This window comes from Rana temporaria, chromosome 4 (genome assembly GCF_905171775.1).
Source record: "Rana temporaria chromosome 4, aRanTem1.1, whole genome shotgun sequence".
Classification (NCBI taxonomy): domain Eukaryota; kingdom Metazoa; phylum Chordata; class Amphibia; order Anura; family Ranidae; genus Rana; species Rana temporaria.
In genome coordinates, this window is record NC_053492.1 from 425,796,673 (window position 1) to 425,823,232 (window position 26,560).

A 26,560-nucleotide genomic window follows, 5' to 3' on the forward strand; every position below is an offset into this window, starting at 1 on the left:
CCTCTTACTTACTGTTTCTCTGTGGTGGGCTTCAAAAAGTCCAGCATGCCCTACATTTTTGTGCATTGAGAAGCATTAAAATCTAATCATTTTAAATAGGCTGGCTAACACAAAGTGCCACAATGCGCTTCGGCACACAAATACATGTGCATACCTCCCAACTTTTTGAGAAGGGAATGAGGGACACCTATCAGCAAAATTATGCAGGCATAGGACACACCCATTGCCACGCCCCCTTAAAGGAGAATTGTAAAAAAAAAAGATTGGTTAAACCCACAAGTGTTTTTTTTACCACTACTATTCCTTTATTTTGGCTTTTGGAATTTCCAAATGCAGCAATTTAAAAATCAGATGAAAGGTTTAGTGCTGGGAAACACTTTTTGATAGATAAAAAGTGCATTTTATATACATCTTTATAGATCAGACCAAAATGAGGGACAAATGAGGAGGAATGAGGGACAGAGGGACAGTCCCTCCAAATCAGGGACAGTTGGGAGCTATGCATGTGTGATATGGCACAGTGCATCCTAGTGGTTCAAACTAATGGCTGAGCTGCTGCTGGGAGGTGACCAGACTGAAGGGCATTACTTGGGGCCAATCAGGAGTCTTATGTTTACATGTGTTGACAATGGAGAGAGCAGTATGATGACTTCACGTGACTCTTGCTGCTTCTTTATTGGCCAATCACAGGTTGGGGGTGGAGATGTGACCCCCAGCCTGTCCGCTTAAAGCGGACCTCCACCCAAAAGGGAAAGCTCTACTTGTTTGCCGGTTAGATGAGGGGAGCGGATGCCTTTTTTTCACAGGTACAGTCAAAACCCAGTGGTGATGAAATACAGCCACAAGAAAGCTTTATTTGTGTGAAAAAAATTATAAAAATTTCTTATGGGTACAGTTTAGCATGACTGCGCAATTGTTATTCAAAGTGTGACAGTGCAATCTGGAACGTCTTTTATTGTTCAAACGCCTAACATGTATGTGTCTTTTTATTTATTACATCTCAATAAACTTGGTTTTGAGTTTAAAAAAAAAAAAAGTGTGACAGTGCTGAAAATTGGCCTGGGTAGGAATGGGGTGAATGTGTCCAGTATTGAAGTGTTTAAAACAAAGATTTTCAAATCAAATTCTACTAGTGTATGGCTGACCACATGCTTTCACTTCCTGTCCTGGTGACACCAGGACAAGAAATGAAGGGACAGGTTGTCACTGTCAAAGGAAGACAGATAGTAATAATAAACAGACAGAGGTTCTAACCATTCCCAACTCTAAAAAAAAAAAAAAAAAATGTTTGTAGTTGGGTTTTAAGAACAGAAAGTAAATCCACCAGACTTCAAATAATTGTTGTCGTTCTAATATTCCACATGTGACAGACATTATAAATGATCATTGTAAAAAAAAATAATCCTGGATTACATCAGAATGAATAATACAATACAATATAGTTGACATTTTTATTTTTGTGTTTATACTGGCTGGGACACAGTTAACCTTCATGACACAACAGCACTGCCAGAAAAGGTCACAGACCAGCTTGGCTATGTAGGGCACCAAATGCTAGATTTCCCATCATGCTTTTCTGGCAAACGCTCAAGGGTGCCAGCTCAGGTCAACAAGCTGCCAGCTAACATCTAAACATAGCACCCCCCACCCACCCACACTCTCAATATACCGCCAATCCATACTGTGAACTCTGCTGCTTCATGTTAAATGGAATTGTACAATTTAAAGTGGCATCAGAAGGAGTCTGCGGTGCTTTGCCCTCTGGACACGGTATAAGAGACCTGAGAACATTGCCAAGCTAAGTGTCTTGTTTGCGAACTTGTATTTGTACACAAGACAGCACCCTTGTCATAAAGCATTGCCACAGAGTCATAGCAGCTCACTATTGAAATCACACTTCTGGCACAGTATTTAGTTGCTAATAATTAGTAGTCTGAGCTCTTAAAGTGAACCCGTCATCTGTGTGGGCAAACTCACAGCTGAGGTGGCACAAGTTCCTTGTTTTTTAGGCACCTTTCACACAGGCAGCTCCGCTATGAGGAATCCGCTTCCTCAGTGGGGGATCTCTTCGCTGATCCCTGCTTAGCAAGTGGATGACCGGTCCGTGTCTGCTCCGCTGTGAAGAGCAGACATGGACACAGTCCCGCTCAACACTATGGGGCAATCAGATGGAAACAGACCGCCTGTTCGTTTCCATACGATCTGCCAGACGGATGGAAAATATGACCACCATTCGTCTGTTTTTGGCAGCCAGGATCAGATCGGATGGTGGCGGTGTCAGCGGACATGTATCCGCTGATATCTGCCGCTCCATAAGGGACAATGCACTGCCCGATCAGGCCTGAAAGACTGACAGGCAGACCTGATTTGACAGCCCATGTGAATCACTTAATCGTCTCTTCTTGTGCCCATATGCCAGGAGAAACCGACTCTGACTTTCATTGGTGTAGCTGACAGAGCTAGGCAGGCACATGGTGGAGAGCAGGTACTCGGCACACCTGGAGGTATATATATCATTATACAGGAAAACCTTGGATTGCGAGCATAATTCGTTCTAGAAACATGCTTGTAATCCAAAGCACTTGTATATCAAAGCGAAGTTGTACCCAGGGCCGGATTCCAGACAAGTCCAACAAGGCCAGGCCTCGGGGTGGCAGTGGGTGCAGGGGCGGCACTGCAGCTGAGAGGAGAGGACACTTTCATTTCCGGAGTCCCCCCCCCGTCATGTCACGGATGGTGAGAGGAGAGAAAACAGAGGGAAGAGGAGGCCATCTCAATGTAATTTTTGGCAGCAGCACCCCCCAATGATCAATGTCATTTTTGGCAGCAACATCCCCCCCGGTTCTCAATGTCATATTCGGCAGCAGCACCCCCCCCTGCTTCCCAGTGTCCTGCCGAAAAAGTCCCCCGGTGAATAATGTCCCCCCTGTACTGCGCAGGCAGGGGCGGCATTGAAGGACCCGGCCTTGGGGAGGCAAAGGGAGTAAATCCGGGCCTGGTTGTACCTTTAATAAATGTAACCATATTGCTCTCTTCTCTTTTATACATAGTTGCAGGGCTGGACTGGGACAAAAATTTGGCCCTGGACTTCATCCAGACTGGCCCACTTTGACAGGTCTCTCCCATGGCGGCCGGATAACTCCCGCACCAAACCCCCCCCCCCCGGCCACCCAAGCCCCCTCTCCTCCCTTCACTAGCCATTAGCTGTTCTACTTTATTAAAGTAGAACGGCTAGTACTGGTACTCTTATAGGCAGTACCAGTGGGGAAGCTAGACATTATTTCACCCGGGCAAAGAATCAGTTTGGTGCCCCCCTTATGGGACAAGATTTGGCAGAAGTGAGAAACTCCCAGGCCATAGCTGTTGAGTCAGCTGTCTGTCCCCTCCCCCATGCTCCTCTGTCGTCGTCCCTGCTCCTCTGGTCCTCCCCCTGCTTCTTTGTTCCCCCCAGGTGAGTGCTGCGGGGAGGGAGAGACAGAGGAGCGGAGGGGGGTGGCGGTCTGCTGTCACTGAAGCCGACCCACTGAGCCATCGGCCCACCGGGAAACTCCCTGTAGTCCCAATGGCCAGTCCATCCCTGCATAGTTGTGACATGACACTACTCTTATATCAAGACATCGCTTGTATATCAAGTCAAAATGTATTAACAGTTTTTGCTTCTCTTGCAAAACGCTCTCAAACCAAGTTACTATCAAACAAAGGTTTTACTGTATTACCACACTACTTACATACACTTATCAGCAATAGCATTATGACCACTGAGGGGTAAAGTGAATGACACTTGATTATCTTGTTAGAATGACATCTGAAAGTGGGTGTGATATATTAAGCAGCAAGTGAACAGGTTGTCCTTGAAGTTGATGTGCTGAAGGCAGAAAATAAAATTGGTAGGCGTAAGGTTCTGAGCGACTTTGACAAGGGCCAAACTGTAATGGCTAGATCACTGGATCAGAGCAACTCCAAAACTTCTTAACGCTCATTGGAGCGCCGAGCAGTGGAGGTGCAAGGAGAGGCGTCGGTGTGTTGCCTGACCAATACACACGACAGTGATACAAAATAGACGTCACAATCTATAGCTGGCCATCGCAGTAAGCAGCATTGGAAGGCTACATAACATATAAACAGGGCCATGGATGGATCCAGGGGAAAAAAACAAGCTTACTTACCGGCCAGCTCGCAGACAATGCCGCTTACTGCGATGGCCAGCTGTAGATGGGAGCAGTGGCGTTTTTTTTGTATCACTGTTGTGTGTATTGGTCAGGCAACACACTTAAGCCCTGTACACAAGAGCCAGAATCTCGTCAGGAAAAAAACATTGTTTTTCCTGACGAGATTCTTGGCAAGAATCTCTTGCCGCCCGAGTGTACAGACACTTCATTCAAAAGAACCGCGGTTCTTTTGAACGGCAAGAACGCAGTGACGTCATCGCCTACGACGAACATGCGCTCGTCACATTTGATGCCGCCGCCGCCATCTTTCTGCACCCTACCTATGCATAGGAAGCTACCGCGCATGCGTCAAAGTCATTTGGAGCATGCGCAGGTTTCCACGGCGACAGGTAAGTATACACACTCTCTGGTTTCTTGGCAGGAAAGCACTGCCGAGAATCACGACGTAAAAAATAGAGAGCAGGTTCTCTATTTTTTTTTTAAAGATTTTAGGCAGTTTTCTTAACGAGAAACCTGAAAGCCTCGTACACACGCACGGTATACTCGCAAGAAAGCTCTGCCAGCAGTTTTCTTGCTGGTTCTTGTCGAGTAAACTGAGCGTGTGTACGAGGCTTGACACCTTTACAGCCATTGAGCTACTTGCTGGGTGCTCAGTGTGCTGTAAATACACTACCTAAGAGCCGAGATTGCGCTACACGGTACAGATGGACAATGATCCAAAACACACTGCAAAAGCAACCCAGGAGCTTTTGAAGGAAAATAAGTGGAATATTCTGCAATTGCCAAGTCAATCGCCTGATCTCAACACATTTCAGCATGCATTTTACTTGCTGAAGGCAAAACTAAAGGCAGAAAGACCCACAAAGTACAACTGAAGACAGCTGCAGTCTGGCAAAGCATCAGAAAGGAGGAAACCCAGTCTTTGGTAATGTCCTGGGTTCCAGACTTCAGGAAGTCATTAACAGTAAAGGATTCACAACAAAATATAAAAAATGATCATTTAATTTATATATTTATTTGTCCAATTACATTTGAGCCCCTGAAAATGGTGGGGCTGTATATAAATGTTTGCAGTTCATAAAATTTGTACTTGATATTTATGTTCAACCCCTTGAATTAAAGGTGAAAGTCTGCACTTCAAATTCATTTGGATTGTTTTGTTTTATTTTATTCTGGTGTCATACAGAGCCAAAAGTATAAAAATTGTGCCTGTGTCCAAATATATATGGACCTAACTGTATTTACAACATCAGGGGGAAACATACAGATCGTGCAATCCCATCGATCTATCTTTCCAAGATTGTCATCCGTGTCCCCGCAGTAGAAATTCACCCTCTTGGTTTGTCCTGGTGACCATTAGCCTCAGTACAGAAAGCAATGGAAAAGACAACATTTTTGAGTTGTCACAGAAAAAAAGAACGTGAGGGAAAATGTTCCAACTGTGACACCTGTTGTGACAACTTAGGCCTCGTACACATGACCGAGTTTCTCTGCAAAAAACAGCAGGAAACTTGCTTTGAGATATTTTTTTGCCGAGAAAACCGGTCGTGTGTACATTTTCGTCGAGGAAACTGTCGAGAAACTCGACGAGCCAAAAACAGAGCAAGTTCTCTATTTCCTTGACGGGAATGGAGAAAATTGGCTTGTCGAGTTCCTCGACAACCTAACAAGGAACTCGACGAGGAAAACGATGTGTTTCGCCCGTCGAGTTCGTCGGTCGTGTGTACGAGGCCTAAGAGGGGATATCCCCTCACAAACATTGCCTCATACTTTCTGCCGTGTCCTTTGAGTTAGGAACTGAAGGTAAATCTCCCTAACAGAACACAGACAGCAAAACCCATTCCTACTTGATCCAAAACAGCAACAACAAAAAAAGGCTTTACATACCTGTTAAAATCATATTATAGTATTTGATTGATATGAAAATACATGGATAATAAGAAGCAGGTATTTTAATTGTAGCTTGGTTTAAAGCTGAGGGTATTTGTGAAGGACAACATTTCCAACTATGGTCTCTCTCACTTGGCACTGTCCCTGAAAATTAGAAAGCTGGCAGCCATTCCAGCCTTTTCATATGGTGCCTTTATCACATCCCAGCTTGACTATTATAATGTGGTGAACATACTGGCTCCAGCCCAAGCCATCCTGAACTCTGCTGCTCGTCGAATCCATGTGGGCTGCATTGTAGAGGCTCACCGCTGCCTCTAAGCATTAGTCAAGGGCTGCCAAAGAAACTGTATACATATTTGTGGATTTCTAAAAATAGAATGAAATAATAGAATCCGGATATACAGTATGTGCGTTGTATATTTTATTGTTTTAAATATGCAATCCTTTTTTTTATTATTTGTGGTCAATATATACTGGGGGAGTCATCTATATGCTTTCTTTCTACCTTCGCATTTTTGGAGGGGCAGTGGGGGGGATTGCAATCTTCTACTGCCAATAGGAACCAATGTACGTGTGTCCCAGAATGGCTATAACTGGGAATAGATGGCTAGGCTTACAATTATTAGATAATCATACGCTATCTCTAGGTCAAACAGGCTGACCATTGGCAGATAAGGTGCCTACTACAAGGAGCTGCCAGTTGTGGATGTAGGTTGAAGATCTGGGTGTTGCATGGTAACTATGCAGGTCCCCACAGCTCTGGGGTCCTGCCTTAATCGGAGTGCTGTTTTAAAGCCAAGAGTCTCATTTACTGGAACATCCCTAAGGGTGGTATAACATGAAACAAAGATTAAAGCGGTTGTATACCCTTTTTTTTTTTTTTTTACCTACAGTTAAGCCTATAATAAGGCTTACCTGTAGACAAGAATAATATCTCTTAAACCTGTACAGTTTAGGAGATATTCCCCTCGCAATGTGCCGCTAACTTTAGCGGTGCATTGTGCTCCGGAGATTCTCGGCTGAAATTCCGGCAGACGCCGGACCTTGCCGGAAAGAATGCATGCGCTGGAGTGACGACATCGCGGCTCCGGCCACTCACAGCACCGGAGCCACGATACCTGGAAGACACGCAGAGGGAAAATGTCCGCTCCCTCGGCGTGGACCGGGATCACCTGCGACTCCTCGTTCTAAGGTAAGTATTTCATAATGAGCTAGTATGCGGTGCATACTAGATCATTATGCCTTTTGCCTTACAGGTTAAAAAAAAAATTGGCAGGTATACAACCATTATAAGGGGAAACTGTCCAATTAGGAGAGATTTAAGAAAGTCATCAACTTTATGAAAGGTTCCAGTTATGACTCTGCTATGTTATACTGAGCTGATGAGTACTGGAGTTGGTGATGACAGCAGGTCAGGGAAGAGGAACTGAAATGCAAATAGAAACTTTAAAAACGAATCCCAGGTATGGATATTTTTTTAATTGTTACAGTGGCCCAGCTTGGATCAATTAAACTATATATATATGCCATATCGTGCCAATGCCCCTGTAATAATAACTGTAGTAGAAATTGCTACTGCAGAGATCTCCACTTGCTTCCAGCCCCTCTGCTGCATTGTGAACACAGGTGGTCGGCTGCTTGCCACCAGCTCCATTCAGAGAATGTATTCCATTTGAATGAGTGCAAAGCATTCTCTGATTGGACGAGGTAGAGTGGCAGGGCAGTGACAACACTAGAGTAGCAGTTTCTACTTCAGGAACTTTGTCCAGATATGGTATATACCGTATTAATCGGCGTATAACACGCACAGGCATATAACACGCACCCTAACTTTAAGAGGGAAGTTTCAGGGAAAAAACTTTCCACAGCCTCCTGCGTATAACACGCAGGCACAGTTTACCCCTATATTTTCAGGGTAAAAAAGTGAGTGTTATACGCCAATAAATACAGTACATTGTTACATTGGTCCAAGCTGGCTCAATGTACTGTAACTTATTATAAAATATCTAAATCTTGAATTCTTCTTTAAATTAAAGGGGTAGAAGGGTAAAATATCCTCTTATGCCCCGTACACACGATCGGAAATTCCAACAGCAAAAGTCCGATGTGAGCTTTTGAATCGAAATTCCGACTTTGTGTACGCTCCATCCAGGCCCGGACTGGGACAAAAAATAGGCCCGGGCATTTTAGACTGAGCAGCCCGGGGGGGGGGGGGGGAACACGCGGCGGGGGTTAATGATGGAATGCCCGCACAGAGAGAGAGACTGCTCCACATTTGTGGCACAGAGAGAGAAATCACTCCACATTGCTGGAACAGAGAGAAATCGTTGGACATTTCCCATTGTTGTACTGAAGTCAGTTGATAGATCGGAGTCTGTATAACCAGTCTGCACATTGATAGATTGAAATTCTGCCAGTTCAGCAGAAATTTCAATCTATTTATGATGGCCTAAGTCCACCAGTCTCTGAGTTTAATAATATCCTCAAATCTTCTGAAAGGGGTTCTCAACTTAGGTTTAGAAATTCACTTTGAACTCCACCTTATTTCCAGAACTCTCATTATGTATTAGATGTGCAAAGAATAAGGTGAGAGAACATCTAATACCTATAAAGAGTAATGAAAATAAGGTGGAGTACAAAGTGAAATATCTGGAGGGACTGGCTGAGGTTAAAACAGGCAGGGAGGAAATTAGGCATCACCTCCTTACTGTCTGTCAAATGCCTCTGAAAAGTGACCTGAGAATTGATAACTTTTCAGTGGAGTATCTGTGAGTGCAAGCCTTTTGACTCACACTGGTGCTCAACATTTTTTTGAGGGGAAGCAATCAAACTGAACAAAAACATCAAATGCAGCCACTGTGCCCCATCAAATGCAGCCACTGTGCCCCATTATATGCAGCCACTGTGCCTCATCAAATGCAGCCACTGTGCCCCATTATATGCAGCCACTGTGCCCCATTAAATGCAGCCACTGTGCCCATCAAATGCAGCCACTTTGTCCCATCAAATGCAGCCATTGTGCCCCATCAAATGCAGCCACTGTGCCCCATCAAATGCAGCCACTGTGCCACATCAAATGCAGCCATTGTGTCACATCAAATGCAGCCACTGTGCCCCATCAAATGCAGCCACTGTGCCCCATCAAATGCAGTCACTTTGTCCCATCAAATGCAGCCACTTTGTCCCATCAAATGCAGCCACTGTGCCCCATCAAATGCAGCCACTTTGTCCCATAAAATGCAGCCACTGTGCCCCATCAAATGCAGCCACTGTGCCCCATCAAATGCAGCCACTGTGCCCCATCAAATGCAGCCACTGTGCCCCATCAAAAGCAGCCACTTTGTCTTATCAAATGCAGGCCAGCAGGCCATTTGGGCATTTTTTTCAACTGCCCCTGAACACATTTAATGTTATCCTATGTGTCCATGCACACATTCATATTTTTTTGCGTTTTAAAGCAGTTGGGTTTAGGCTCGTCTTTTCAGAAGCAAAATTTTGGGTTCAGACGCAAAAGTTTTAGCGTTTCAGACGCAAATCGCTGCTAAACGTTTTCGTTTTCGTTTATAGGCGTTTTTAAAGGTGACCTATTTTTTTACATTAGAAATCTCAAAAATGATGGCAAATTATGAAAAACCATAAAAAAACATTAAAAAATGTAATTGCTTGCATTGCATTGTTGACAATCCACAACTTGTGGCAGGTGTCGTGGTCAGGTGATGTGGCAAGTGGACAATCCACAACTTGTGGCAGGTGACATGGCCAGTTGACGTGGCAGGTGACGTGGCCAGGTGATGTGGCAGGTGACGTGGCCAGGTGACATGGCAAGTGGACAATCCACAACTTGTGGCAGGTGACGTGGCCAGGTGACGTGGCCAGTGGACAATCCACAACTTGTGGCAGGTGGCGTGGCCAGGTGACATGGCAGATGACGTGGCAAGTGGACAATACACAACTTGAGGCAGATGACGTGGCAAGTGGACAATCCACAACTTGTGGCAGGTGACGTGGCCAGTTGACGTGGCAGGTGATGTGGCCAGTGGACATTCCACAACTTGTGGCAGGTGACGTGGCCAGGTGATGTGGCAGGTGGCAGGTGAGGTGGCCAGGTGACGTGGCCAGTGGACAATCCACAACTTGTGGCAGGTGGTGTGGCCAGGTGACATGGCAGATGAAGTGGCAAGTGGACAATACACAACTTGAGGCAGGTGACGTGGCAAGTGGACAATCCACAACTTGTGGCAGGTGACGTGGCCAGTTGACGTGGCAGGTAACGTGGCCAGTGGACATTCCACAACTTGTGGCAGGTGACGTGGCCAGGTGATGTAGCAGGTGACGTGGCAGGTGACGTGGCCAGGTGACGTGGCCAGTGGACAATCCACAACTTGTGGCAGGTGACGTGGCCAGGTGACGTGGCCAGTGGACAATCCACAACTTGTGGCAGGTGGCGTGGCCAGGTGACATGGCAGATGACATGGCAAGTGGACAATCTACAACTTGTGGTAAGTGACGTGGCCAGGTGATGTGGCAGGTGACGTGGCCAGGTCACGTGGCCAGTGGACAATCCACAACTTGTGGCAATTGACGTGGCCAGTTGACGTGGCAGGTGACGTGGCCAGTGGACAATCCACAACTTGTGGCAGGTGACGTGGCCAGGTGACGTGGCAGGTGATGTGGCCAGGTGACGTGGCCAGGTGACATGGCAAGTGGACAATCCACAACTTGTGGCAGGTAACGTGGCCAGGTGACATGGCAGGTGACGTGGCCAGGTGACGTGGCCAGTGGACAATCCACAACTTGTGGCAGGTGACGTGGCTAGGTGATTTGGCAAGTGCATAATCCACTTGTGGCAGGTGACGTGGCAAGTGGACAATCCACAACTTGTGGCAGGTGTCGTGGTCAGGTGACGTGGCAAGTGGACAATCCACAACTTGTGGCAGGTGATGTGGCCAGTTGACGTGGCAGGTGACGTGGCCAGTGGACATTCCACAACTTGTGGCAGGTGACGTGGCCAGGTGATGTAGCAGGTGACGTGGCAGGTGACGTGGCCAGGTGACGTGGCCAGTGGACAATCCACAACTTGTGGCAGGTGACGTGGCCAGGTGACGTGGCCAGTGGACAATCCACAACTTGTGGCAGGTGGCGTGGCCAGGTGACATGGCAGATTACATGGCAAGTGGACAATCCACAACTTGTGGTAAGTGACGTGGCCAGGTGATGTGGCAGGTGACGTGGCCAGGTCACGTGGCCAGTGGACAATCCACAACTTGTGGCAATTGACGTGGCCAGTTGACGTGGCAGGTGACGTGGCCAGTGGACAATCCACAACTTGTGGCAGGTGACGTGGCCAGGTGACGTGGCAGGTGATGTGGCCAGGTGACGTGGCCAGGTGACATGGCAAGTGGACAATCCACAACTTGTGGCAGGTAACGTGGCCAGGTGACATGGCAGGTGATGTGGCCAGGTGACGTGGCCAGTGGACAATCCACAACTTGTGGCAGGTGACGTGGTCAGGTGACGTGGCAAGTGGACAATCCACAACTTGTGGCAGGTGATGTGGCCAGTTGACGTGGCAGGTGACGTGGCCAGTGGACAATCCACAACTTGTGGCAGGTGATGTGGCAGGTGACGTGGCCAGGTGACATGGCAAGTGAACAATCCACAACTTGTGGCAGGTGACGTGGCCAGGTGACATGGCAGGTGACGTGGCCAGTGGACAATCCACAACTTGTGGCAGGTGGCGCACTCGGCCAGCTCAGTGGCCTTTTTGCAGGACATTAGAGCAGCCCAGGGGGCAAATGCATTATTGCAACCCAGTCCGCCCCAAGGGCCTTGGTACACCTCTGGGTAGAAGTGACATGCGGGCCGCCGAGGGCCGTTCGCGGGCCACTACCGGCCCGCGGGCCACCGCGGCCCACCGGGCATATGCCCGGTATGCCCTATGGCCAGTCCGGGCCTGGTTCCATCGTACCTTTGCTGCCGCAAATAAGAGAGTGACAGGAAATAACCTGATAACTTGAAATTGATTGTAAATAATTTTATAAGCCTTGCAAATGCCACAAGAAATTGGAATACCCTTGCACTAAGTGTGTAATATCTATTTCTTACATTTTAAATCTTTCAGTTTGTCCTCTTCCTCCGATGGTGGCACACGGGGATTACATTTGCCACCCTCAACCTTGTGAACGCTACATCCATGGGACTGTGATCGAGTTTTACTGTGACCCGGGCTACATTCTTTCCAATGACTATAAATACTTTACTTGCCAGTCAGGAGAGTGGTTCCCAACTACTCCGCTCTACTGTATCAAGTCTGGTGAGTCCTCCAGGAAAATACTAATGTTGCAAACTGTAGTTCCAAGGATTCTATAAACATTTTTCAATCAGTACTTGGGGTTGTTGCAGCATGAATAGTTGAGTGTAAATGAACATCATAAAAGTTTTACAAGAAATCAATCTTGTGTTTTGGGATAATAATTAATATACAGTCTAGTGTTCTTCCCTTTAAAGGCCTTAGTCCATCCCAAACTCAAGTATCTTTGCACTGACTTCCCAGGTCTTCACACCTGCTGTGGACATTATATGAGAGGTTCTCCAATCTAGCTCAGTGTTGGATTCTTCATGTTATTATACTAAGGGGAATGTAACAGGGGGTACTGGAATACACATGGTGGTTGGTAATACCCAAAACTTGCATATATACAGAAACAAAGTCAGGAATTACAGCAGGGAGATATTGCTCTTAGAAAAGAAGCCAGGGATCTGACAGCCCACTATTTCTTTATTGTACATCACAAGACACAGGCCAGCTATAGTAATTACTATCTGGGTTATACGCCACCTATAGGTGAATGAACACTGGCACACCAAAAGACAGGAAGTCCCCCTCTATATAACCCCTCCCATACGGGCAGTACCTCATTTTTTTTCGCCAGTGTCTTCAAGGAAGGTTCCACCCTTTCAGGTGAGAGTGCACTCTACCAGGGGCGTAAGTGCCTCATGAGCAGTGCATTGTCAGGCCTCTATGGCTCAGATTTGCAAGGCCGCTACTTGGTCTTCTCTGCATATATTTACTAAATTCTATCAGGTAGAAGTAAGGCGGCAGGAGGAGGATGCCTTTGGGCGCTCTCTGCTGTGGGCAGCAATTTAGGGCCTCTCGCCTGTTGGCCATCTGCATTGTATGTGTCCCCCTCCCCTCAGGGGCATTGCTTTGGAACATCCCAGATAGTAATTACTATAGCAGCTTTGTGTCCCGTGATGTACGATAAAGAAAATAGTATTTTTCCTACATCTTACCTGTAAAATTATTTTCTTAGAGTACATCACGGGACGCAGAGGTCCCTCCCCTCTTTGCTGGGATATTCATTGCTTTGCTACAAAACTGAGGTACTTCCCGTATGGGAGGGGTTATATAGAGGGGGACTTCCTGTCTTTTGGTGTTCCAGTGTCCATTCACCTATAGGTGGCGTATAACCCAGATAGTAATTACTATAACTGCTCTGTGTCCCGTGATATACTCCAAGAAAAGGATTTTACAGGTAAGCTGTAGGAAAAATCCTATTATTCCACCATACTAAAATATTACATTTGGGGGTAATGACCCATGAAAACATGATGATCATGCAGTTTATTGCACCTTCTGTATTGGTGGTGTATTGCTTTCTTGAATCGTTCACCATATAAATGGAAACCGTTTGGCTCAGCGGGGATTCCTCCGTTAATCCCCGCTGAGCTGTCGGCGGACAGGGCGGTCCCCGCACACAGTGCAGAGACCACCGCCCTGTCTCTCCTCCGCTCTCCCCTATGGGGAATCGGATGAATACGGACCGTGTGTCCGTATTCATCCGATCCGTTCCGCCGGACAGAAGAAAAATAGGGTTTTCTTTCGTCCGCGAAAGCGGATCTTTGCGGACGCGGATGGTTGCGGACGTTAGCGGATGCATTATCCGCTAACGTCTGCAATCCCATAGGGATACATTACAAGTTCGTAAACTGACTTGTAATAAACGGACCGTTTGTCCGTACATGTGAAAGGGCCCTTAAGATTATGCACATCAGTCAAGGCATTGCATTGTCAAAAGGAAGATTGCTCATGACCCTCATTCTCCGGTATTTCCAGACTAACCTTTGGCATACATTTATTTCTGCCTTTGTTATTCTTTTCAACAGAGAAATCTTGGCCAAATGCACAAGAGACAATGCTGACAACATGGAAGATTGTGGCTTTCACAGCAAGCAGCGTCCTTCTTGTCCTTCTGCTGGTCATCATCGCCAGGAATTTCCAGACAAAGTTTAAGACTCACTTCCTTCCCAGGTGTGTCCAAACAGGCATTTACTTTTGAAAAAACACCTTGAAAATTTCTCATTGATATGAGGAGTTTTCATAAAAACAGTCCTTTTTTAGGGTCTTTCAAGTATTGGGTGACAACTCTCTGTTCCTGTCTCAAATTGTTTTCCTGCATTGTCAATTTGTTATAGGAGAAGTTGTATTGGATCCATCACACTCCTTAAAGCGGGGGTTCACCCTTAGAGGGCACTTTTCCCCCTTCGCTTCCTGCTCGTTATTACTAGGGGAATCGGCAATTTATTTTAAAATATGTGCAGTACTTACCCGTTTACGAGACGCATCCTCTCCGTCGCTTCCGGGTATGGGCTTCGGGAATGGGCGGTCCTTCTTGATTGACAGGTTTCCGAGAGGCTTCCGACGGTCGCATCCATCGCGTCACGATTTTCCGAAAGAAGCCGAACGTCGGTGCGCAGGCGCAGTATAGAGCCGTACCGACGTTCGGCTTCTTTCGGCTACGAGTGACGCGATGGATGCGACCGTCGGAAGCCTCTCGGAAGAATGTCACTCAAGAAGGAACGCCCGCTCCCGAAGACCCATACCCGGAAGCGACGGAAGAAGATGCAGCTCGAAAACGGGTAAGTACTGCACCTATTTTAATATAAATAGCCGATTCCCCTAGACCGAACGAGCAGGAAGCTAAGGGGAGATTTTTTTTTTTTTTTTTAATGGGTGAACTCCCGCTTTAAAGAGTAACTTCACATTTGTTGAGAAAAAAAAACATTCCTCTCTGGGTGATCTGTGTACATTGCAAGGATTATGACAAACTGTGTTGCAGATTCCTACCTTTTGTTATTCTGAAGTAATCCCTGTGTGTTTGTCTGTGCCTCTGTTCTGAGTGGGTCTAATGGGAGTGATTTCATAATTAACTGTCAGGTGTGGAGCTGAAGGACACTAATGAGATAATCTGCAGGGCCTGCATCCCATTAAACGTGTTACTATTGAAAGTATCTATCGAAAAATGAAATTTTTGTTGCAAGGGATGCCTGAAATCTGATCTGTGTCTTGGGCAGACTTCTGGGAAAATTGGTTATCCAATCACACAAGCAGGAAATTATGTTTCTGGGGAGAGGTCAGTACACACTCTGGGGTAGATCCACAAAGAAAGTACGCCGGCGTATCTATTGATACGCCGGCGTCATTTCAAAATTCCTGCGTCGTATCTTTGTTTTGAATCCTCAAAACAAGATATGACGGCATCTGGGTTAGATCCGACAGGCGTACGTCTTCGTACGCCTTCGGATCTTAGATGCAATTTTTCTGCCTCCGCTAGGTGGCGTTCCCGTCGTAATCCGCGTCGAGTATGCAAATGAGCTATTTCCCACGATCCACGAACGTACGACCGGCCGTTGCATTTTTTTACGTCGTTTCCGTTCGGCTTTTTTCAGCATATAGTTAAAGCTGCTATCTGGTGGCGTACTCAATGTTAAGTATGGCAGTCGTTCCCGCGTATAATTTTGAAAATTTTACGTCGTTTGCGTAATTCGTCCGTGAATGGGGCTGGACGCCATTTATGTACACGTCGAAAACAATGACGTCCTAGCGACGTAATTTGGAGCAATGCACCCTGGGAGTTTTGACGGACGGGGCATGCGCAGTTAGTTCGGCGCGGGGACGCGCTTCGTTTAAATGAAACACGCCCCCTACCCGCCCAATTTGAATTCCGCGCCCTTACGCCGCGAGAGATACACTACGCCGCCGTAACTTACGGCGCAAATTCTTTAGGATTCAAAGAAAAGAAAAGTAAGTTACAGCGGCGTAGCGTATCTCACATACACTGCGCCCACGCAGATGTATATGGATCTGCCCCTCTGTGTACAGAACAGCTCCAGGTAGTCATATTGCAATGTACTCTGAGAGAATATTGACTGTAGATTGAAAAGGAAAGGCCATTTTTAATAACATTCAATTACAATATGAGTAGTGTCGCAATTTTATGCGCTATATAATTTTTTCTCTATTTATAAAAAAAAATTCCCCACGAAAGTGGAGTTACCCTTTAAGCTGACCAGACATGGATCGAAATTTGTCTGGTTTAGCAGGGACTAGATGAATTTCAATCCATGTATGGGCAGGCTGATTGTACGCAAGTTGATCCATCGGTTGACTTGGGTAACAACCAGCCTGTCGGATTTTTCTACATACCATTGTATTCTGCCGGCTGGAAATGCAATAGCACAGCGAGAGGCAGTCCCCCACTGAATGTGTTGATGGGGGAATCAAGCGATTTTCTTTCCTTCCACCCCTGGTGGAAGAAAAGAATATTGTATCATCTATGGCCTGTGTAACGACACCCCGATTATGAAAGGGGTTAAAGTCGTTTAGGATATTCCATTCCCGAACACAAAGGCAGCTACCAGACACTCCAATCAGCCGAAACAAGAAACCCATACGAATGATTCTCCCCCAAATACGAGACAAAGCTCTGTGTTAAGGGTCAAACAGGAATATCTCTTTATTGAAAGCAATACAAGTTTTATACAGTAAAAAAGAGGAGGTGCATACCTGCCCATATTACTCTGGAAAACACCTGTGACCAGAAACCTAATTAACATGAGCTAATTAACTAATCCCTTTAGACAGCATAGGTGACTCATAGGCATGACCTTTCAGGTCCTAGTCTTGCTGTCTCCTATCTCCCTAACTACAATACACATTATCATAAATACACCTTCACACAATTGCAGGGTCAATTACCACAAGCAACAATGAGATGCAGAGCAGCCACACTAGACTCCCCTACATTACAGAAGGCAACAGACAGACAGGTGGCCGGAGGTAATGACATTAGCTTCTCCTTACAGTATAAATGAATCACTCTTTCTAATATGGCAGATATCCTGGGAGATATTGTGGATAAATATTACTGTCCTATTTTAAGTAATCCAAGATATATTCTTAATGTCCATTATTTTCTTGCTCACCCTGTGCCCCTAATAGACACAGGGTGATTTAGACATAAGAGGCGCATGGGGAGCTGAAACAAGGGTATCCCATACTTTCCAAGGGATTCTGGGTTCCACGGGCCCTCCCCTCACAGTCTGTTTTACAGGCTCACCTGCCGTTCATGTAGGGTTCTGTAGTGAATTGATGGATGGCACCACCATACAATCATTGTAAAATGGGGATCTTCACCCCATAGTGATTATCTTGTGCTTTATTCACATAAAGTAACAGGCTTCACAGGCCAAAGTTTCAGGACTTCGCAAGATCTTTTTTTCAATGCAGTCTTGTAAATGAATATAGTCATGTGAATAAAGGCCAAAATTATCACTATGACACAAACTAAATTTTCAGGTGGCGCTCAAGGCTCAAAGCTTATGTATCAACTGCTTGGAGTGCAGGCAAGGACAGAGCTTGTCCCAGCTCTAGACACCTAATGGTAAAGGGTAAAGTCCTGGAAGTCGCACATCCCTGCAAAACCAGGTAAGAAACACTTGTCAGCCTGGACAGCAAACAGGCCACACCCCCAACACTTTTCACTCCGCCCACAGAGCTTAGTCATGGGGATTATCACATATTACCATGGTGAAGATCCCTATTTTACGATCTTGTCATAGGAAATGGCCATGCTAAAGGAAAATTGCATTGGCATGACCTACTTTTGTCACCCTCCGAAAATGTTAACTGAGAATGACAGAAAGTGGCCCTGAAAAGGCTGCAGGAGATCTGCAGTGCAAATATGCATCATAGGATATAAAGTAAAAACAAGTACTTTATTTTCAAAAATTATTTATGATACACCATGCTTTAGCAATGGAAATATCATTCAGTTAAGGTTTACATGTCATTTAAATAATGAATCAACCTCTGTGTATCCATTTTTGATTTGTTATTCATCATCCTTGTAGGCATGAGAAGATAATTAAAGTAGAAGCAGCACGCTAGCAGCTGAAATGTCACCATCCTATTCGGGGGTGCCCGTCTTTGCTTGAAAAGGAGGAAAGCGTGCTTCTTAGGTTCCCGCGATGAAGCTATTGTTAGACGTCTCATTCCCTAAGAATGCTGTCAAACAGCGCCAATGTTTCCACAGTATAGAATAAAATATAAACAACTTGGCTGGAATATTGGAAACAGCTGCCAAGTGACCCATATTCCATCTCTAGTGTCTGCGGGCTGACACCCTGCCAGTTTAATGCATCGTCACTTTCCATTGTACTCCGTTTTACTCAGAAGTGGTTATTAAGTTGTTTTATCACTTATGTGGACAAAATCTAAATAGATTAACAGCCTGGAATAATTTAGCAAAGTCTCCGAAAACCCACATAATGCCTTTCTGCAGTGCCGGCGGGTTTGTGTTGTTGCAATGACATCAACGTCTTCTCTGTGTCTTTATTTCTTTTTTTGGCATAAGACGCTACTGGTTTTAGGGAAAATATGAGTGGTATTGGTTGAGCTACAACAAAATGTACAATAGATATTATTGGGTACTGGAGAACAATACAAATAAAATCCTCAACACACGTCCCAGTTATTTAACACACAAATTCTATGTAAAGGATTTTAGAAGTCAGCAGCTACAAATACTGCAGCTGCTGACTTTTAAATTAAGAAAATGTACCTGTCCAGGGCACCCGCGATGTCGGCACCCGAAGCCGATCTGTCCCTCAGCTCTCTGGTGCTGCCGCCGGCATCTTCGGTAAGGGAATCAATAAGTGAAGCCTTGCGGCTTCACTTCCTGGTTCCCTACTGTGCATGCGTGACTCGCGCTGCGCGATCCCACTTGTCCTTGCTGTCTTCTGGGACCTGTGTGTCTACCAGAAGACAACTGGGGGGGACAGAGAAGGCGCCGAAAGTGGCTAGATACCCGTGGGTGGCTCGGAGTATCTATGCCGGAAGTGGGAGCAAAATACCTGTATTAGACAGGTATCTGCTCCCCCCTCCCCCCTAAAGGTGCCAAATGTGACATCGGAGGGGGGAGGAACCTGAAAAGCGGAAGTAAAATTTTTGGGTGGAACTTCGCTTTAAGCTGTTTAACAATTTTTTAAGAACAGCAATATTTGGTACATACATTTGCACATCTTTACATGTGAAGCTACATTGGTTTGCTATGGCACCTCTGAAAGGTCCCTTAGCCTAGGTGCACACTAGTCAGTGCCCTGAAAAGTCACTTTCAGTGGATCGCTTTTCAGATTAGTGCTAAGGAGCCACTGTCAAGCATTCTGGAAGCAATCCTACCACCTCCTGATTGCTTTTTTTTTTTTATTTCATTTTTTTTTAACAGCAATTTATAATGGAGCTAATGTGCTACAACTGTGAGCCAAGTGTTTGGCTTGCAATTGCGGCGCAGCTAGGGCTGCAACTAATGCTGTGTATACACGATAGGTTAGTCTGATGAAAACGGTCTGATGGACCGTTTTCATCAGACCAAACCAATCGTGTGTGGGCCCCATCGGTTATTTATCCATAGGTTAAAAAAATAGGAACTTATTATCTGATAGATAAAAAGCCTATAGAAAAAAACGATCGTCTGTTAGCACGTCCATCGGTTAAAAATCCACGCATGCTCAGAATCAAGTCGACGCATGCTTGGAAGCATTGAACTTAATTTTTTTCAGCACGTCGTTGTGTTTTACATCACCGCGTTCTGACACGATCGTTTTTTTAACTGATGGTGTGTAGTCACGCCTGATCATCAGTCAGCTTCATCGGATAACTGATGGAAAAATCCATCAGACCGTTTTCATCAGACTAACCTATCGTGTGTACAGGGCATTACGATTATTTTCATAATCGATTAGTTGGCCGATTATTTTTTCGATTAATCGGTTAATAACATTAAAAAAAAAGTAATTTTGCGGTGATTTGCATTTTTTTTTTTTTTGGCCAATTGGTTGTTGGGCAGTTTAAAAAACACAAATTGCCGCAAAAACACATTAAATGCTTTTCTGCAGCTTCTCCATTGAAGTATATTGAACCAAAAAAACAAAATAGCACCGTTTTGCGTTAAAAAAGTCCTTGCCCTTTCCAAATAGGCAGCAGCTGAAAAAAATCATGGATGTGAACGTGTCCCATAGGAAAACATGTAAATGAACTGTAGTGTGTTTCTGCAAAAAGTACAAAAAATAGAGGTGTGACCCAGGCCTGAGATGTTTAGTAACATAATGGGGTAAAAAAACTAAAATAAGTACAAAAAGAGCAAATAATCGCTACTGTAAGGGGTTAATTTTTTACTGTTGGACAGTGAAAGTAATATTTACAGTAGCCATTTGCTCTATTTGTACTATAAAGGGCCAATATTAGTTTTTTTTAACCCCATTATGTTACTGGCTGATCGATTATGAAAATGTTAATTGATTAATTTCATAATCGATTAGTTGTTTCGGCCCTAGGCGCAGCCCTATTCCCTTAAATGGTCGAGTTTGCAGCGTGGTAATAACACACAAGTCCCAGTGCGATAAAATCAGGGCTCAAGTCCTGCGGGAACGCGTGGGAACGGAGTTCCTGCACTTTTTTCACAGTAGGAACTCAGTTCCCTTTGCAGGACTAGAGCAGCCGAGCCGCCCGAGCCAATCCTTCACTAAGCGGCAATGCCCAGCTCGAGTCACTGTCAGGGGCAGGCGAACCTTAGTAATCCTTTATGTTACAGGCCACTTCCTGTATATGGATTCATCGGGTAGTGTGCGGGTATTCCGTCACTTCCTCTATGCCGCAATGTCTCCTGGGAGCTTTTGTCATTGTACCCAGGAGACATTGCAGAGGTCTGCCGCGAGTTATCGCAAGGTTTAGAAAGAACTTGCTTACTGAGGTACAGTGGATTGAAAAAAACAACAACATGCGGTTTAGTAATTTTGCATATGAGCGTATAATTTTTACTTATTTTTTTGGTGGGGGAGTGGATCTTGGGTGGGAGTTCCCACACTTTTTTCCCCAGGACTTGACCCCTGGATAAAATAACTTGTATTGAAATAATACAAAGATAGTTCACCAACACTCGGTGGGAAGGCAGCCCAGCCGGGTACACTCAGGCCCCGTACACACGACCGAGTTTCTCGGCAGAATTCAGCCAGAAACTGGATCGGAGCTGAATTCTGCCGAGAAACCCGGTCGTGTGTACAACCGGTCGAGGAAGCCGACGAGTTCCTCGTCGAGCCAAATAGAGAACATATTCTCTATTTCCTCGTTGTTCAATGAGGAAAGTTGGCTCGCCGAGATCCTCGGCGGCTTCACACAGAACTCGACGAGCAAAACGATGAGTTTTGCCCGTCGAGTTCCTCGGACGTGTGTACGGGGCCTCACAGTTCCAACCAGGGCCGAAACAACTAATCGATTAATCGACAACTAATCGATTATGAAATAAATCGATTACTATTTTCATAATCTATTAATCGGCCAGTAACATAATGGGGTTAAAAAATAAATAAAATTATCCCTTTATGGTACAAAAAGAGCAAATTGCTACTGTAAATATTACTTTCACGGTCCCACAGTAAAAAATGAACCCCTTACAGTAGCGATTATTTGCACTTTTTGTACAAATTTTTGTTTTTTTAATCCCATTATGTTACTTAACATCTCGGACCTGGGTCCCACCTTTTTTGTTGCTTTTTGCAGAAACACACTACAGTTCATTTACATGGTTTCCTATGGGACACGTTCACATCTATGTTTTTTTTAGGCTGCTGCGTATTTGGAAAGGGCAAAACGGTGCCATTTCGTTTTTTTGGTTCAATATACTTTAATGGAGAAGCTACAAAAAAGCATATAATGTGTTTTTGTGGTAATTTGTGTTTTTTATTCTGCCCAACAACAAATTGGGCACAATTTGTGGTAAAATATATATATAGAATATACTGTAATAACAGGAACATTGTACAAAAAATGTAAAAATGTATGAACCCAACATTGGCTCACAACACCAGCCAGACAATCCTTTCTCATATACATGGTTTTCTTTTTCCAGAAGTCCTCAGGACAGCTCCGCCGAGCCGGACTTTGTGGTGGTGGACGGAGTTTTGGTGATGTTACCTTCCTACGATGAAGCAGTCAGCAGCGGGGTCAACGTCACCCCACCAGGCTATGTGTCCTCTGCAGGTCAGGGGAGCCCAACACAAACCGAAGAATCTCACCCGCCCGCTTATCCCGGTAACCCCAATTCAGACAGTATATGTGAGGAGTCAGAGACCTTCGATAGCTTGCTGGACTCCTCCGACCTTGGTCACACGTTACATTCCTCCTCCATGACGCACATGAGAACTCCGGGTACTCAGAACATGAACAGCGAGGCGGCATCTACGAGTCCAAGCATCGACATTGCAGATGGTAACTGTAATTAAAGTGATTTTGTCTTTGACTTTGTGCGCCAGCCAAAAAATTTCCTAGCGGTAAAAACCCAACAGGGGTTCTAATCCTTCCCCACTTTATCAAAAAAAAAATGCTCAATTGAACTCTCGGTTTAACCTGTTGCTGTTCATGTAACACATGTGCAACGCCAAAACGGCGGGCCTTAACACTGGGCAGCTGCTGCTTCTGCGCTGAGCATGCGCTCACCGTGTCTCCATCAAAGACAGCTCTCGGCCCCCAGTAGCTGGCAAGACCGGCTCCTGATCATGTGACTACCGTGACAGCCAATCACAGTGGTCAGATAATCGTTGAAGATGCCCAAACCCCCCCCCCCCCCAGGCATTCAGAACCTTTAAAAGGACACGGGAAGGGGTTAAATCACCTTAATACACTCCAGGTGTAAAAACGCCTGTCCCTGGCAGCTTATTGCAGAGAAGAACCCTCAGTGTGGAGGCAGCTGTCTTTTTTTTTTAGAGAGATCCAACAAGCTCTCTTCTGAGTCAGATCTTTAGCTTTTGCGGTCAGCGGGGCTCATACACATTGCTAATTGGAGAGCTGTATCTCTAAAGTCCCATACACACGATCGGATATTCCGACAACAATTGTGTGATGGAAGGGTTTTGTAGGATAATCCGACCGTCTGTATGCTCCATCGGACAATTGTTGTCGGAATTTCCGACAACAAATGTTGGCTGTGCATGCTCTCAAATTGTCCGACAACAAATGTGTTCTGTCTGATTATCCGATCGTGTGTACACAAGTATGCATGCTCTGAACCACTGCTAACCATCAGACAACATTAGCAGAAGTTGCCCAAAGGGTGGCGCTAAAGAGCAGAAAAACCACATAGTTTTGTGAATGTTGGCTGAAAAAGTTCACGGCCAACACACTTCGGACAAAATTCCACGGCTTTGTCCGATGGAAATCCGACCGTGTGTATGGGGCTTAATTGTTTTACTTCAGCCCTGAAGTGAGACTCTGCTGTAAGAACAAATGAAGTTAACATGCAGTTGGAGATAGTTGGAGGCAATTGGCCTTACTCACCCGAATACATGTAAGGCTGCTTTTACACAGATCCGTGTTTCTTCCATTATTGTGTTAGAAAAAGTGGAAGAAAAATGCATGACTATTAACTCTTCTCACCAGTCATAAGTCCTGCATGCTGCATTTTTGGTGCACGTCTAAGGCCAGGTTCACACCTAAGCGAATTGAGTGCGGTTTCAACCGCATCTAATTCGCAGGACATTTCAAAATACATTGTTTTCAATGAGGCTGGTTCACATATGTGCGATGCATCCGCACTGCGTATTGCCTCCAAACCGCGTGCGGTTTTTATGTCTTGCGGTGCGGTTCAGGTGCGAATTCAGTCCCATTATCTTCTATGGGTACGCAGCTGAATTCGCAGATCTGTTCATTTCTCTTCAGTATTTGTCTCATTCAGTTCAATACACTTCCCCCCTCCCCCTCCCCTCTCCCAGGTCTCCAAATTCGCACCTGATCTGCAACTAAAATGCAGTTGATCTGCAGAACACCTTATAGAGAAATTCGCAAAGACAACAGAGCTCCAAAACGCAACGCACTAGTGTGATTCTGGCCTAAAAGTGCACCAAAAATAAACCTCCGTATTGAAAATGCACTGGCAGTTGTGTTTTTGGTCCTAGAAAGTGCAAGTTTAGGTGCAACTGTGCCTGGTAGCCAATCAGCTTCTAACTTCAGCTTGTTTAACCGCTTAACGACCGCCGCATGTAAATATACGTCCACAGAATGGCACGTACAGGCATATGGGCGTACATGTACGTCCCCGCCTGTCCGCGGGTCGGGGGTCCGATCGGGACCCCCCCCCCGCTACATGCGGCGGTCGGAAACCCGCGGGGAGCGATCCGGGACGACGGTGCCGCCCCCTCGCGATCGCTCCCCAGAGCTGAAGAACGGGGAGAGCCGTATGTAAACACGGCTTCCCCGTGCTTCACTGTGGCGGCTGCATCGATCGAGTCATCCCCTTACAGTTGTAAACACACACTAGGTGAACCCTAACTCCTACAGCGCCCCCTGTGGTTAACTCCCAAACTGCAACTGTCATTTTCACAATAAACAATGCAATTTAAATGCATTTTTTGCTGTGAAAATGACAATGGTCCCAAAAATGTGTCAAAATGATCCGAAGTGTCCGCCATAATGTCGCAGTCACGAAAAAATTTGCTGATCGCCGCCATTAGTAGTAAAAAAAATAATAAAACTATCCCCTATTTTGTAAACGCTATAAATTTTGCGCAAACCAATCGATAAACGATTATTGCGATTTTTTTTACCAAAAATAGGTAGAAGAATACGTATCAGCCTAAACTGAGGAAAAAAAAATGTATATATGTTTTTGGGGGATATTTATTATAGCAAAAAGTAAAAAATATTGCATTTTTTTCAAAATTGTCGCTCTATTTTTGTTTATAGCGCAAAAAATAAAAAACGCAGAGGTGATCAAATACCACCAAAAGAAAGCTCTATTTGTGGGGAAAAAAGGACGCCAATTTTGTTTGGGAGCCACGTCGCACGACCGCGCAATTGTCTGTTAAATCGACGCAGTGCCGAATTGTAAAAACGCCTTTGGGCATTTAGCAGCATATTGGTCCGGGGCTTAAGTGGTTAATGAATCTTTAACAATAAAACCTGGAAGCTGATTGGTTTCTATGCAGAAATGCACCATATTTTGCGCTCTTCAGTTTTAGTAAACCCCTCCCATTGTCCTTTTTTCATAAATACAGGCTAATGCCAGGGAACCAGAAAACGCACTGGAAACACAGCAAAAATGCACAGGAATTGTACTGCATTTCTGCAACAGAGCAGTTTAAAAGCAGCCTAACATGCGCCAAACACTTACCAAAAATGTAGCAAGCAGGACTTTTAAAAATGCAACTGACCAGTGTGAAGAATTCCATAGAATTTATAAGGATGTATTTTTTATATATATTTCTTCCACTTTGCTTTTGTTTTTCTACTTCCTGGTTCATCTAAGGCACTGGTGACGTAGTCCTGGCCACAATCATGGCCCCTGGGGAGGCAATGTCACCAGTGTCTTCAGGGACATCTTGCTCCTAAACTCAGATTTCACAATATTATTGTACTGCCGAGAAATGCATGATGTCATGTGCCTCAACTCATGCATGGGCTGTGTGACATTAACCAGTTAGGACCCAGACCATTATGCAGCTAAAGGACCTGGCCCCTTTTTGCGATTCGGCACTGCGTCGCTTTAACTGACAATTGCGCGGTCGTGCGGCGTGGCTCCCAAACAAAATTGGTGTCCTTTCTTTCCCACAAATAGAGCTTTCTTTTGGTGGTATTTGATCACCTCGGCGGTTTTTATTTTTTGCTCTATAAACAGAAGTAGAGCGACAATTTTGAAAAAAATTCTATATTTTTTACTTTTTGCTATAATAAATATCCCCAAAAAATATATATATATAAAAAAAAAATTTCCTCAGTTTAGGCCAATACGTATTCTTCTACATGTTTTTGGTAAAAGAATCGCAATAAGCTTTTATTGATTGCGCAAAAGTTATAGCGTTTACAAAATAGGGGATAGTTTTATGGCATTTTTATTAATAATTATTTTTTTTACTAGTAATGTCGGCGATCAGCAATTTATTTCGTGACTGCGACATTATGGCGGAGACAACGGACACCTTTGACACATTTTTGGGACCATTGTCATTTTCACAGCGAAAAGTGCTATACAGATGTACTGAATACTGTGAAAATGACAATGGCAGTGAAGGGGTTAACCACTAGGGAGCGCTAAGGGGTTAAGTGTGCCCTAAAGGAGTGATTCTTACTGTAGGGGGGCGTGGCTGTGTTGTTACTGATTGTCGTTCCCTATAAC

The 26,560-nt window shown here is 45.1% G+C and overlaps 1 protein-coding gene across 2 annotated transcripts in view; it reads left to right on the plus strand.

Annotated features, from left to right (window-relative positions):
* The window catches only part of SUSD4 (sushi domain containing 4), a 220,208-nt gene that overhangs the window by 187,272 nt on the left and 6,376 nt on the right, over nt 1-26,560 (plus strand). For both annotated transcript variants that reach the window (XM_040351400.1, XM_040351401.1), the window contains exons 6-8: nt 12,181-12,372; nt 14,226-14,370; nt 22,304-22,662. In XM_040351400.1, coding sequence (XP_040207334.1) covers nt 12,181-12,372; nt 14,226-14,370; nt 22,304-22,662 — 696 coding nt within the window. The remainder of the gene's footprint in view (nt 1-12,180; nt 12,373-14,225; nt 14,371-22,303; nt 22,663-26,560) is intronic.